The following is an 11,701-nucleotide window of genomic DNA, read 5'->3' as shown; positions in this document are numbered from 1 at the left end:
CGGGAGTGGGCCTAAGCCAGCAGGTCGTTATTTCCCACCGTGTTGTCCCAGACTGTGAGAGGGCACAAGTGTGGCTGAGGGATACCCGCCCCCCCCCCCCGTCAGTGCACAAATTTTTGTGCACCGGGCCTCTAATCTATATACATAAAAGCCTAAGCGAACGGCCAACCGACTGGCTGACCGGGAGCTATGACGTGCACTGACCACCAGGAGGCAGACACTCAACATAGGAGCAGAAACCACAGGCATGGAAACATGGAACAGACTGATGAATCTCAGAGGGAGGGGGGAAGGACGGGAAGAGATTAACCAAAGATCTTATATGCATACTAGAGGGCCTCTAGTATTTTTATAATTAAAGAAACCTCATGATGGTAGTCATGTTTCATTTTGCTCTTGTAGCCCCAGCACTTAATAGTACAATGCTAGGCACAAAGAAAGTGTTGAGAGAAAATTTGTTGAATGACTCCTAATAGGCTTGAATAGTGATTTTACTTTGCTAAAGTTTTATTGAAACTATGTTAATTTTTTTATTTTTCTTTCTTCCTTTTTTTTTTTTTCTCCTCAAAGTTCCACTCTTATCCTGGGGACCCAGCTTTAACTTTAGCATCTGGTATGTTGAACTTAGTGGCATTGATGATCCCGATGTAGTACAACCTTGTCTCAACTGGTACAGCAAGGTAGGGCCGTATTTTAAAATCCTTATATCATGTTTCTAATGCACGTAAAGAGAGAATTGTGTTACTCTCTTGTCTTCATTGAGAATAATTTACAATACTGAGAATAATGGTAATTATGATTAATCAACTAATTGTATTATGCATTTATATTCTCTCAGCTTCTAAGCAGCCTTTATTACTTATTAAATCATTACCACTCTATGAGATCAAGTATAGTTATTATCTGTATTTTATAGATGATGAAATGGAGCACTGAGAGGTTAAGTATTTTGCCTAAGATCACATAGTTATAAAGTGGTTAAGCCAGTATATAGACTCGGGCATTCTGGCTCCAGAATCTGCCATTATATTATTATAATCTGACCATTAATTTTGTTTTTAACCTATATTGATTGAAATATTTAAACACAGTTTTTAGTGGGATAGTTTTGGTTCTAAATTGCTTTTATCATATATGCCTTCATTCCTATGAAGAATTCCTTTATAAGAAGTTTTGCTTTTCCTTTTAAAGAATTTGAAACAGTTTCTATAAATATTATGATCTTGTGTTTACAGCAAGAAGAAAAATTTACAGTTTTTAAATATATATATTTTTTTGATTTTAGAGAGGAAGGGAGTGGGAGAGAGAGCTAGAAACACCAGTGATGAGAGAGAATCATTGATTAACTGCCTCCTGCGTACCCCCACTGGGATTTGAGTTGTGACCTCTTGGTTCATAGGTCGATGCTCAATCACTGAGCCACGCTGGCTGGGCACATTTAACGATTTTATTCATAAGTCATTTTATATAGATTCGGCTGAGAAATGTGAGTTGAAATTATTGAGAACTAGGTGTTCTGCTTTTTTTTTAAATATCTTCCATGCTTCATTTTTGTTTTTAATGTCTATTTGACTCTTGGCTAATTTGGGGGAAGGCTTCTTTCTTGTCAATCTACTCACTAGTTCCTGATATTTTTATTTGTGAGTAAACTGATTTACTCATAGGAGATTGGGAAACAATATAGTATTTTTGTATGGAATTTCAGCTTTTTTGGTCAGTTTAATTGAGAAATTTTTGACTAATTTATTTTTGGCATTTGATTATATTCAATTTAAAATAGATGCTGACTTTCCTGTATATTTTTGGATCTCAATATTGTACATTCTTTCAAGGTAAAGACGATATTTTTAAACGTTAAAAAAGCACCTTTACAGTGTAACTCACATAATAGATAGTAAGTTTTGGAAAGGTGCTTCTTTAAGTAAAAAAGATTTAGCTCTTCTGATAGTTGAATTTTCCCTTTAGTCTATGAAATGAATGTGTGTTTTCTTTAATACATTCACATGAACTCTTGATATTTCAGGAAGTTGCAAATTTTACCTCTTTCCCCAACACTGTGGAAAGATAATATTTGAGAACTTAAAATTGTTCAACCACATTCACTTTTCAAGTTCTCTATATTTACTCTGAACCTCTAGAAATCAAAATTAAAGTCTTTACCCTCTGAGAGTCAATCCTTTTTTGAAGCATTAAAATTCTATTATTTCATAAATCCTCTACTATGTATCTAACATGCCACCTGATAGAAAATTTAAATAGGGATATGATTCAGACTCCTATGGTCAACACAATAAGAAGGTATTACTGTTTAATATGGTTCTGGATAGTTATGATAAATCTTTATTTACAAGCAAAGAGTAAGAAACTAATAATGTAAAATAAGTTTGGGTATAGAATCATTCTTTTATTATTTGATGAGGGAGAATCTTATAGTGCTTAAGGAAGTATTTTTGATAACCTTTTATTAATAAAAAAAATCAGCAAACTGATTTTTTTTTCTTGGGAAGCTTCCTAAAAGGTAGCATCTTATTTTCCTGTTTTATTAAAAGATATTGCTTACAAGTAAATCATATTTTTGTTTGATTATCATGTATTGCTTCTGTGTCATTAGTTTTGTTCATTCTTATTTAGAAAATTTGGAAATCTTGAACTTACTGTTTATCTTTAAAAATTCTTTATATGAGCTTGTATTTTTGGCATTCATCCTATTTCAGGAAAGATTTAGTAAATTAAACATTCTTGTTTTGGAATTCTAGTTCATTGAGATTTTTACTTATTGCTGTTTAAATAGATGAAGTAGTCGAGGATTAGAAAAAATTATACAATTTAAGTAGTCTCTTTCTCATGATTTTGAGTCATAAAACCTGTTTGTGAATTTAAAATACATAAATATTTGATAATATTTGTCACTCAAGTAATAACTTAATACTAAAGAACCAAGAATAAAAAACATAATATAATTTATGTATATTATTTAATGGTTTCTATGCTTTCAGTACCAACATTATAATCTGATTAGTAAAAGCCAGGAAGTTATAATTTTTGCAGTCTTAAGTGGGCTTTCATAAATAGTTTTTCTGCTTTTCTTGAAAGTTGAGGCTGTAGAATTAGGTCTGGTTTCATCCATATCTTTCATCTTCATGAAAGCTATATCATATATCTTTATCTCATTCATATCTTTCTGTTACATACTTTGTGACCTTTGACAGGTTATTATACTTGATTAAGCATCAGTTTTGCCATTTAAAAGTGAAAATAATGATATAAGGAATAGGGTTAGCACATAATAAATGCTCACTTTAGGCTTGTTAGTTGTCACTTATTATTCTTATAGTAATAACTAAGCAAATCTCTTCTTTTCATATTTTCTCTTGTGTTCCAGTAGTACCGTGAACAGGAAGCCATTCGTCTCTGCCTAAAACACTTTAGACAACACAATTATACAGAAGCCTTTGAATCACTACAGAAGAAAACCAAGATTGCCCTGGAACATCCTATGTTAACAGATCTGCATGATAAACTGGTGTTGAAGGGTGATTTTGATGCTTGTGAAGAGCTGATTGAAAAAGCTGTAAATGGTATGTTATTGACATTAAACTTAGTTGGTTATTAGTGTGATTTCAAATATATTCAAGAAACTTTAAAAAAGAATGTACGCTTATGTGAGTTATTAGTTTTCTTTATTTTATTTTTGTTGTTGTTGTTGTTGTTTGTGTTTTACTCTGTAAAGATTGTTAGATCCTTGGTTAGGAACCTCTTTTATTAAGATAGGTCTACAATGTAATGAAACTTGAAAAACAAAAAAGAAGCACATTGAATCACATAGCTAAATCTAAGTTGTCTTCTTGGGAAACCATGCACTTATAAATGAATGGTAACATTGACTAGCACTAAACCATGTTGGAAAAGGCTTTTAATGTTATCCTCAGTATTAGTAGCCTATTTATTTACGTTATTTTTGTTGGTAGCAAATTGTCATTGTTTAAAAGTGTAATTTGGCCCTAACCGGTTTGGCTCAGTGGAGTGTCGGCCTGCAGACTGAAGGGTCCCAGGTTCGATTCCGGTCAAGGGCATGTACCTTGATTGCGGGCACATACCCAGTATGGAGTGTGCAGGAGGCAGCTAATGGATGTTTCTCTCTCATCGATGTTTCTAACTCTCTATCCTTCTCCCTTACTCTCTGTAAAAAAATCAATAAAATATATTTAATAAAAAATAATAGTGTAATTTGAGGAAAGAGATGGTTGGATAAGCCAAAAACGTCATTAATAGACAGTTATAATGAATGAGGAAATTTATAATAGAAACATCTTCTGTGTGGTGTGAATGCTATATAATTGATGATATTCTTGGGTTTTGAAAGAAATGTGGATGTTAGAACATAATGTAATCTCGCAAAGTAACTGTTGTAGGATGACACCCATTTGAATATTTAAGGTCTGATATGTTTTGTTATTTTACAAAGGATCTCTGTTGTTGTTTTATAGCAGCAGTTTTCAATCTTTTTCATCCCATGGCACACATAAACTAATTACTAAAATTCTGCAGCACACCAAAATATATGTTTTGCAGGTCTGACAAAAGAAAATATATAATTTTGATTTATTCACATTGAACAGCCATTGCTGTGTTAACAGCTGTCATTTTTTTATTTGACAATCTAAGAGAAAAGAGGTTAGTGCCCTAGACTAAATAGTCAGGCATTGCGCCCGGCTGGTGTTGCTCAGTGGTTAAGCGTTGACCTATGAATTAGGAGGTCACAGTTTGATTCCCAGTAGGGCACATGCCAGGGTTGTGGGCTCGATCCCCAGTATGGGCATGCAGGAGGCAGCTAGTCAATGAATGATTCTCTCTCATCGTTGGTGTTTCTAGCTCTCTCTCCTCCCTTCTCTCTGAAACCAATGAAAAAAATAGGTATTGTATGTTTTGAAATTGCATACCAGTTGAAAATCTCTGCTTTATACAATGGCATCCTTTAAAAACAGTTTCCCACAATGATTTCCATGGTGACAAAGAACAGAATAGGTGCTTCTGAAATAATATATATATATATTTGGTCTTTGTACAGGTCCTGGCACACACAGCTTCTATAACCCTTGGAATCTGTGGAGGGATAAGAGTGTCTTGCTTGCTGAGATGACTGGTGGCTGGGTTCCTAGATAGCTTCAGATCTCCAGAAAGACCAAAACATGTGATTAGAGGCTGGAAATTTCAGTAGCACCTCCCTCACTACCTCTAATGAGGGGAGAGGGGTCAGAGATTGATTTTAGTCACCAACAGCCAGCGGAACCTCAACAAAAAAAGGCCCTAAACAACTTGGCTCAAAGAGCTTTCAATTTGGTGATCACATCAGAGTGCTGGGAGAGTGGTATGCCTACGGAGGGCATGGAAGCTATACACACACACTTGCTCCCAATACCTTGCCTTATGCCTTTCTTCCATTTGGCTATTCCTGAGTTGTATCCTTTATAATAATAGTAAGTAAATCACTCTCCTGAATTATGTGATCACACTGAGTTATTGAACTTTGAGGAGAGTTGTGGGAAGCCTTGATTTGTGACCTCTGGGACTTGTGCTTGGCATCTGAAGTGGGGATCATCTTGTGGGACTGAGCTGTTTAATTTGTGGAATCTGATGCTTAACTCCAGATAGATAATGTCAGCATTAAATTGAATTGTTGGATACCTCGTTGGTGTCAGAATTAGAGAAATGGTTGCTGTAAGAAAAACCCCCATACATTTGGTATCAAAAGCATTGTGAGTAAAAGCTGCTTAATGCTCAATATAAAACTTGTGGAATAAAATTTGGTGAATCTTTTATAGAAAGAAATAAAGAACCATAGACTTTCTCAATGTTTTTATATATTTTAATCTTATCACTGTTATCATCTAATACTATTAGGTACTCACTTATCAGATATTGGTAGCATTTTACAAAGGAAGGAAACAGAACTAGTACTGCCTTCTTTATAAATTTAAAGTTAACTTAAATTGAGGTGCTTCTAGCTCCATTGAGTTACAACAATAAACCTGCCTCTCAGCCTTGTACATTGTTACTGCTTATTTAATTGGTAATGATGCCTGCAAATAAGTGATTATTATGTATGAAATAGAATATGCTTTGGAATATAAACAAATAAAATATATATGATAATCCTCCCCAAACCATTAAACTGCCACTAGTGAAAGTATATGTGTATGCATGTATGCCATTTCAGAAAATGAATTATATATATTTTTTAAACTTACAGAATAAGAAAGACACAAGTAATTTTATGAGGTTTTTGTTTTATTTCAAATTCTTGTCCTGTAATATTTTGTTAAAGTAAAGTAAACAACAATAGCAACAATAACTACTGACAACTTTCTGTAATTCTTAGGCTAAAAGCAGTTACATTTTAAAACTGATTAGCTATATACTCATTTAAGAGAATTTCTTAAAATCATGTCCAACTCATATACTATCTTTTCTGCTCTAGGAAGGAACCAAGTTAAATTGGTAGTAACTATTCTTGAGACTTAGAGCCAAGTCAAATTTTTTGTACTCAACTGGCTTGCAACAGTGTTTAGTTAATAAACATTCTTTCCAGGGTTGTTCAGTTTGCTGCTGACTTCACTGATGATAATTTGTTGGAAGTTCCTCCTTGCTAAATAGGAAAGTCTAGAGAATCCAAAGCATCTTATAATGGGGGAAACAAAAATTATCATCCTTGCTAAATAGGAAAGTCTAGAGAATCCAAAGCATCTTATAATGGGGGAAACAAAAATTATCATTCATATATATATATATATATATATATATGGTATATTACTGCACTCTTCAAGTATGGTCTATATTTTAAGAAAGTGTCTCTAATTAGCTTTATATTTGCCTAGAAATATCTTTACATTAAAGGTGATTCCTGAACCAGTCATTGCCACTTCCTTTCTGACAATGCCAGGGGAAAAAGGAAGAATCCAGTGATGATGGGCAAAAGTAATCACCTAAACAGGAAATTATCAAAGAAAACCTCTTTTTGCAGTATTTATCTTATTTCCTTTTAAAATAAAAGTTTACTTTTGTGAAAAAAGGGTGGATTAAACTTTCATAAATAGCACTCCAACAGGCTCACTAGTGTGAATTTCCTAAAGTTTCAACTTGAGGTCTTGGTCTTCTTTCCTCTCTCTCCTTTTACCTCCTTTATTTCTTCTTACTCCCTCTTTCCCTCCTCTTCTTTTTTTCTCTCTGTAATCTGTCCCTTCTCACCCCTTGGTTTATGCAGTGGTTTTTTTAAGTGAGATCTCAAATCTTGTTAGAGTTACCTTTGTGGCAAGGTTCTTAACTGCAAATTTAGTATTATCAATAGCTCTAGGACTATCTATATTTTGTATTTCTTCTTGAGTGAGCATTGGTAGTTTGTGTACTTGAGGAATATGCTCATTTCATCTAAATTGGTGAATTTATTGGTATAAAGTTGTTCATAATATTTTGTTATCCCCTTCATACCTTTATGTCATCTCTTATTTTTGATACTGGTAATTTTTGTCTTTTTTTTCTTAGCAGTCTAGCTAGAGATCTAATACTTTTATTTTAAGAAAACATTGCTTGGTTTCTTGGTTTTGTTTTGTCTTTTTCCCTCTCTATATATGTTTGTCTCTTTCTATTTCATTGATTTATTTTGTCTTTATTTATTTCCTTCCTTCTACATGCTTTTGTTTTAATTTGTTCTTTTCTATTTTCATAAAATGAAAGTAGAGGCCATTAACTTGAGATCCTTCTTTTCTAATGTAGGATTTGATGTCAAGAGTTTCCCTTTAAGCATTGTCTTAGTTCTAAGTCCAAATTTTGTTATGCTATGTTTTATTTTTGTTCTGTACCCTTTTTTAAAAGAAGTATCTGCTGGAAATTTAGTTGGATTCCTTAAAATCTGCCTCCTTTTTTATTTTTATTTTTTGTTAATCCTCACCTGAGGATATTTTTCCATTAATTTTTTTTAGGGAGAGTGGGAAAGACAGAGAGAAACGTTGATGTGAGAGAAACACATCCACTGGTTGCCTCCTGCACAATCTCTGACCAGGGCCTGGGCCGAGGAGGAGCCTGCAACCAAGGTATGTGCCCTTGACCAGAATCGAACCCGGGACCCTTTGGTCTGCAGGCTGATGCTCGGTCCACTGAGCCAAACTGGCTAGGGCAAATTTGCCCTTTTTTGATTTAACCATTTGTTTACATGTTTGAATTACTGATAAGTATATACATTTAAACCTACCATTTTACTTTATATTCTTTGTCATATCTGTTCTTCTTTTTGGTTGTCTCTTGTTTTTACTTTTTAATCTTTTCATTTTTATTCATTTGGAAGTAATGCACTCTGTGTATATTTTTGCTATTGTCCTTTATTTGAAATTTAATTCAAAGACCTTATAAAATAGTACTGTTCTTGTTTTGTACAGCCAGTGTTCATTAATTTTACCCAGGTTTTATTTCTTCATTACTGTTTGTATTGCTGATCTTATAAGTAGGATCATCTTCCTTCTGCCTTAAACACTTCCTTTACAATTTCTCCTAATGCAGATTAACTCAGTTTTTGTTTGCTTGACAATTTTATCTCTTTTCTTTTTTTTTTTTTTTTTTAAATATATTTTATTGATTTTTTACAGAGAGGAAGGGAGAGAGATAGAGAGTTAGAAACATCGATGAGAGAGAAACATCGATCAGCTGCCCCCTGCACATCTCCTACTGGGGATGTGCCTGCAACCCAGGTACATGCCCTTGACCGGAATCAAACCTGGGACCCCTCAGTCCGCAGGCCGACGCTCCATCCACTGAGCCAAACCGGTTTTGGCTTATCTCTTTTCTTGAATATATTTGCTGGATATGGAATTTTAGGTTGACAGTTATCTTCTTCAAATACCTTTTTGGATATTATTCTGCTGTTAGCCAGTTTTTATTATTGCTATCAAGAGTGTACTATAATTTTCAACTCTTGCTTCTTTGAATTTAAATTTTTTTCTATGGCTGTTTAAGTATTTTATTTTAGTTTTAGATTATTTTAAAGTTATATTAACAGGGCAACTCCAGTGTGGCAGCACTGTTAGCTTTGTGTATTTTGTTTCCTTTTAATTAAATATATGTTGCCTTTGTCTATTATTTCTTTCATTTTTTCTTTTGTTCTTTTTAACAGCACATTTATGCTGAATTCTTCAAGCTTCTCTAAATCCTTTATCTCATTTCCATTACTATGTTATTAGTATAGCCTTACACCTTGGCCTTCATTTCTGTGATGTTTTAATTTTTTTCTTTCTCTTTTCTTTCAGTTCTAACAATTCATATTTTATTTCCTCTTATTGCTTTACCATATCTTTTTCAAATATTTATATCTCTACTTTTCAACTGTTTATAGCTTTAATTTGTGCTTATATTTTATAGAGAGGGTTGCTTACTTAACTTTTTATATCCATGATAAAATATTTAACCATTTTCATCTATTACATGCCTGCATTTTTCTGTTAAATCAGATTCATTTGCCACTTAAAATAATTTTTTCTTTCTCTTCCTTTTTATATCTTTGTACTAGTAGCCCGGTGCACAAAAATTTGTGCACTCGGGGGTGAGGGTGAGAGGTGGGGCCAGACCCCTCAGCCCAACCTGCACCCTCTGTCATGTTACAGGACCCCGGCCACTCCTGGCCTAGGCACAGGCCTACAGGCTTGGGCGGCCTGGCTCCCGAGGCCCCATTTTATCAAGAGAACAAAGTCGGCGTTAGTTACAGCCCTCCCAGAACCCAGTACAGTGCATCTGTGCGTACAACTGCCTCGTTCATGTGCCTGCTTCACCCTACTGAATTACTAACATCTTGAGGACATAGCTCTGTCTTATCCTGCTTCAACTTCAGTGCCTGGCCTAGTGCCATGGACCTGAGAGGGTTTGCTGAGTGAGTGAATGAATGAATGAGTGAGCAAGTAAGTGAATGAGCAAGCAGCTACCGGCATGGATAGTTCGCACTCTGCTCTGGGCTGCCTGACGCAAACCCCGGGAAGTTCCCACCCTGCTCCCAGTGGCCCCACTCCCCTCTCCCAGCTGCATAGTTCGCTCAGGGCAAAGGCAGCCCGGGTGTGCGTTTTGGCAGATCAGTGCATTAGCACCTGTCAGCCAGGGATCCCACTGGGAGGGCCGTTTGTGGGTGTGGCCAGTGGCAGATCGGTGCATTAGCACCTGTCAGCCGGGGATCCCCACGGGAGGGCCATTTGTGGTTGGCCAGTGGCAGATCAGTGTGTTAGCACCTGTCAGCCGGGGATCCCCCCAAGGCTGTTTGTGGGCGTGGCCGGTGGCGGATCAGTGCATTAGCACCCGCCAGCCCGGGATCACTGTGGGAGGGCCGTTTGTGGGAGTGGCGGGTGGTGGATTCGTGCCTTAGCACCTGTCAGCCGGGGATCCCCACGGGAGGGCTGTTTGTGGGCGTGGCCAGTGGCCGATGGCTGCGGTCCTGCCGCCAGCCCTGGGTCTGTTCCCATACGGGCCGCCTGCCACCCAGGTCACAAATAGCAGGCCCAGATGGCAGCGGGGCAGGCAGGATGGCGCTGTTCCGCCCTGCCTGCAGTATGCAAATTAGCCGCCATCTTTGTTGGCAGTTAACCACCATCTTGGTTGGCAGTTAATTTGCATATCACCCTGATTAGCCAATGGGAAGCGTGTCAGAGGTACGATTAATTGCCATGTTTGTCTATTATTAGATAGGCTAGCTCTTGAGTTGATTTTTTTTAGTATTATGAATCTTTAAATGAGATGAGTTTCTTATTGGTCAGTAGCTAGGGTTGTGTTCTAGGATAGCAAGATTTTTGCTTTTCACCTTAGGATACTGTTTCTTCTCAGCAGTACTCAAAATGCCAAATCTTTTTTCCCCCACCTGACTGCCAGGCTGCTTTTGGAAACATGGCTTTTTCCCATATTCCTGCCCATTCATGTCTTTGTGCCTTTGTTTATGCTGTATTCCCTTACTGATTACTTTCTTTTATATCACTATTCACTCTTAACTCATTCTTCAAGGCCAGCTCTTTTAAGATAGCTTCTTTTATTATTCCTGTACTCCAGTCACTTCCCCTTCTCTTAACTCCTTTTAGCCTTTGTGTTAAGTTCTCATTTTGTGCATAAAAGATTGTTAGTTTTCTGCCAAGTATAGTTCCAAATTTTACATAATTATCATTATCATAACTAACATGAATTTGAGGGTGTTAATGTGTCATTTACTCTTCTGAATTCTATAGGGTGTTAATGTGCCATTTACTCCTCTGAATTCTATATAAAGTCATGGCTGGGTAGCTCAGTTGGTTAGAGCAATGTCCCTATACACCAAGGTTGATGGTTCGAGTCCTGGTCAGGGCACATATATGAAACAACCAATGAATGCGTAAACAAATGGAACAACATCTCAGTGTTTCTCTCTCTCACTCTCTCAGCCTTCTTTCCCTCCCTTCCTCCCTCTCTCTAAAAATCAATCAATAAATTTTTTTTTTTTAAATGTATAAAACCCTTTATAAGAATTAATTTGAAGGGTGGGGGGGGGGAAAAGGACACTTATGTAATACCCTTTGTAATACTTTTAGCGATAAAAAAAAAAAAAGAATTAATTTGTTTAATTCTCATACCTACTTTCTAGGGTAAGTATTGTTGTTATAACGTCGATTTAATAAATGAGAATGATTAAGTAATTTGCCTAATACAGTGT

The 11,701-nt window shown here is 36.0% G+C and overlaps 1 protein-coding gene across 6 annotated transcripts in view; it reads left to right on the top strand.

Moving 5' to 3' along the window:
• MKLN1 (muskelin 1) overlaps positions 1-11,701 on the top strand; it is a 301,088-nt gene that overhangs the window by 198,383 nt on the left and 91,004 nt on the right. For 5 of the 6 annotated variants that reach the window (XM_023753515.1, XM_006088336.3, XM_023753517.1 and 2 more), the window contains 2 exons: positions 571-680; positions 3,386-3,578. In XM_023753515.1, coding sequence (XP_023609283.1) covers positions 571-680; positions 3,386-3,578 — 303 coding nt within the window. Of the gene's footprint in view, positions 1-570; positions 681-3,382; positions 3,579-11,701 lie in introns of all 6 variants that reach the window. The other variant, XM_023753519.1, reaches the window with a different exon arrangement.

Source organism: Myotis lucifugus, unplaced genomic scaffold, assembly GCF_000147115.1.
Source record: "Myotis lucifugus unplaced genomic scaffold, Myoluc2.0 scaffold_46, whole genome shotgun sequence".
Classification (NCBI taxonomy): domain Eukaryota; kingdom Metazoa; phylum Chordata; class Mammalia; order Chiroptera; family Vespertilionidae; genus Myotis; species Myotis lucifugus.
This window is presented reverse-complemented; position numbering and strand designations above follow the sequence as displayed.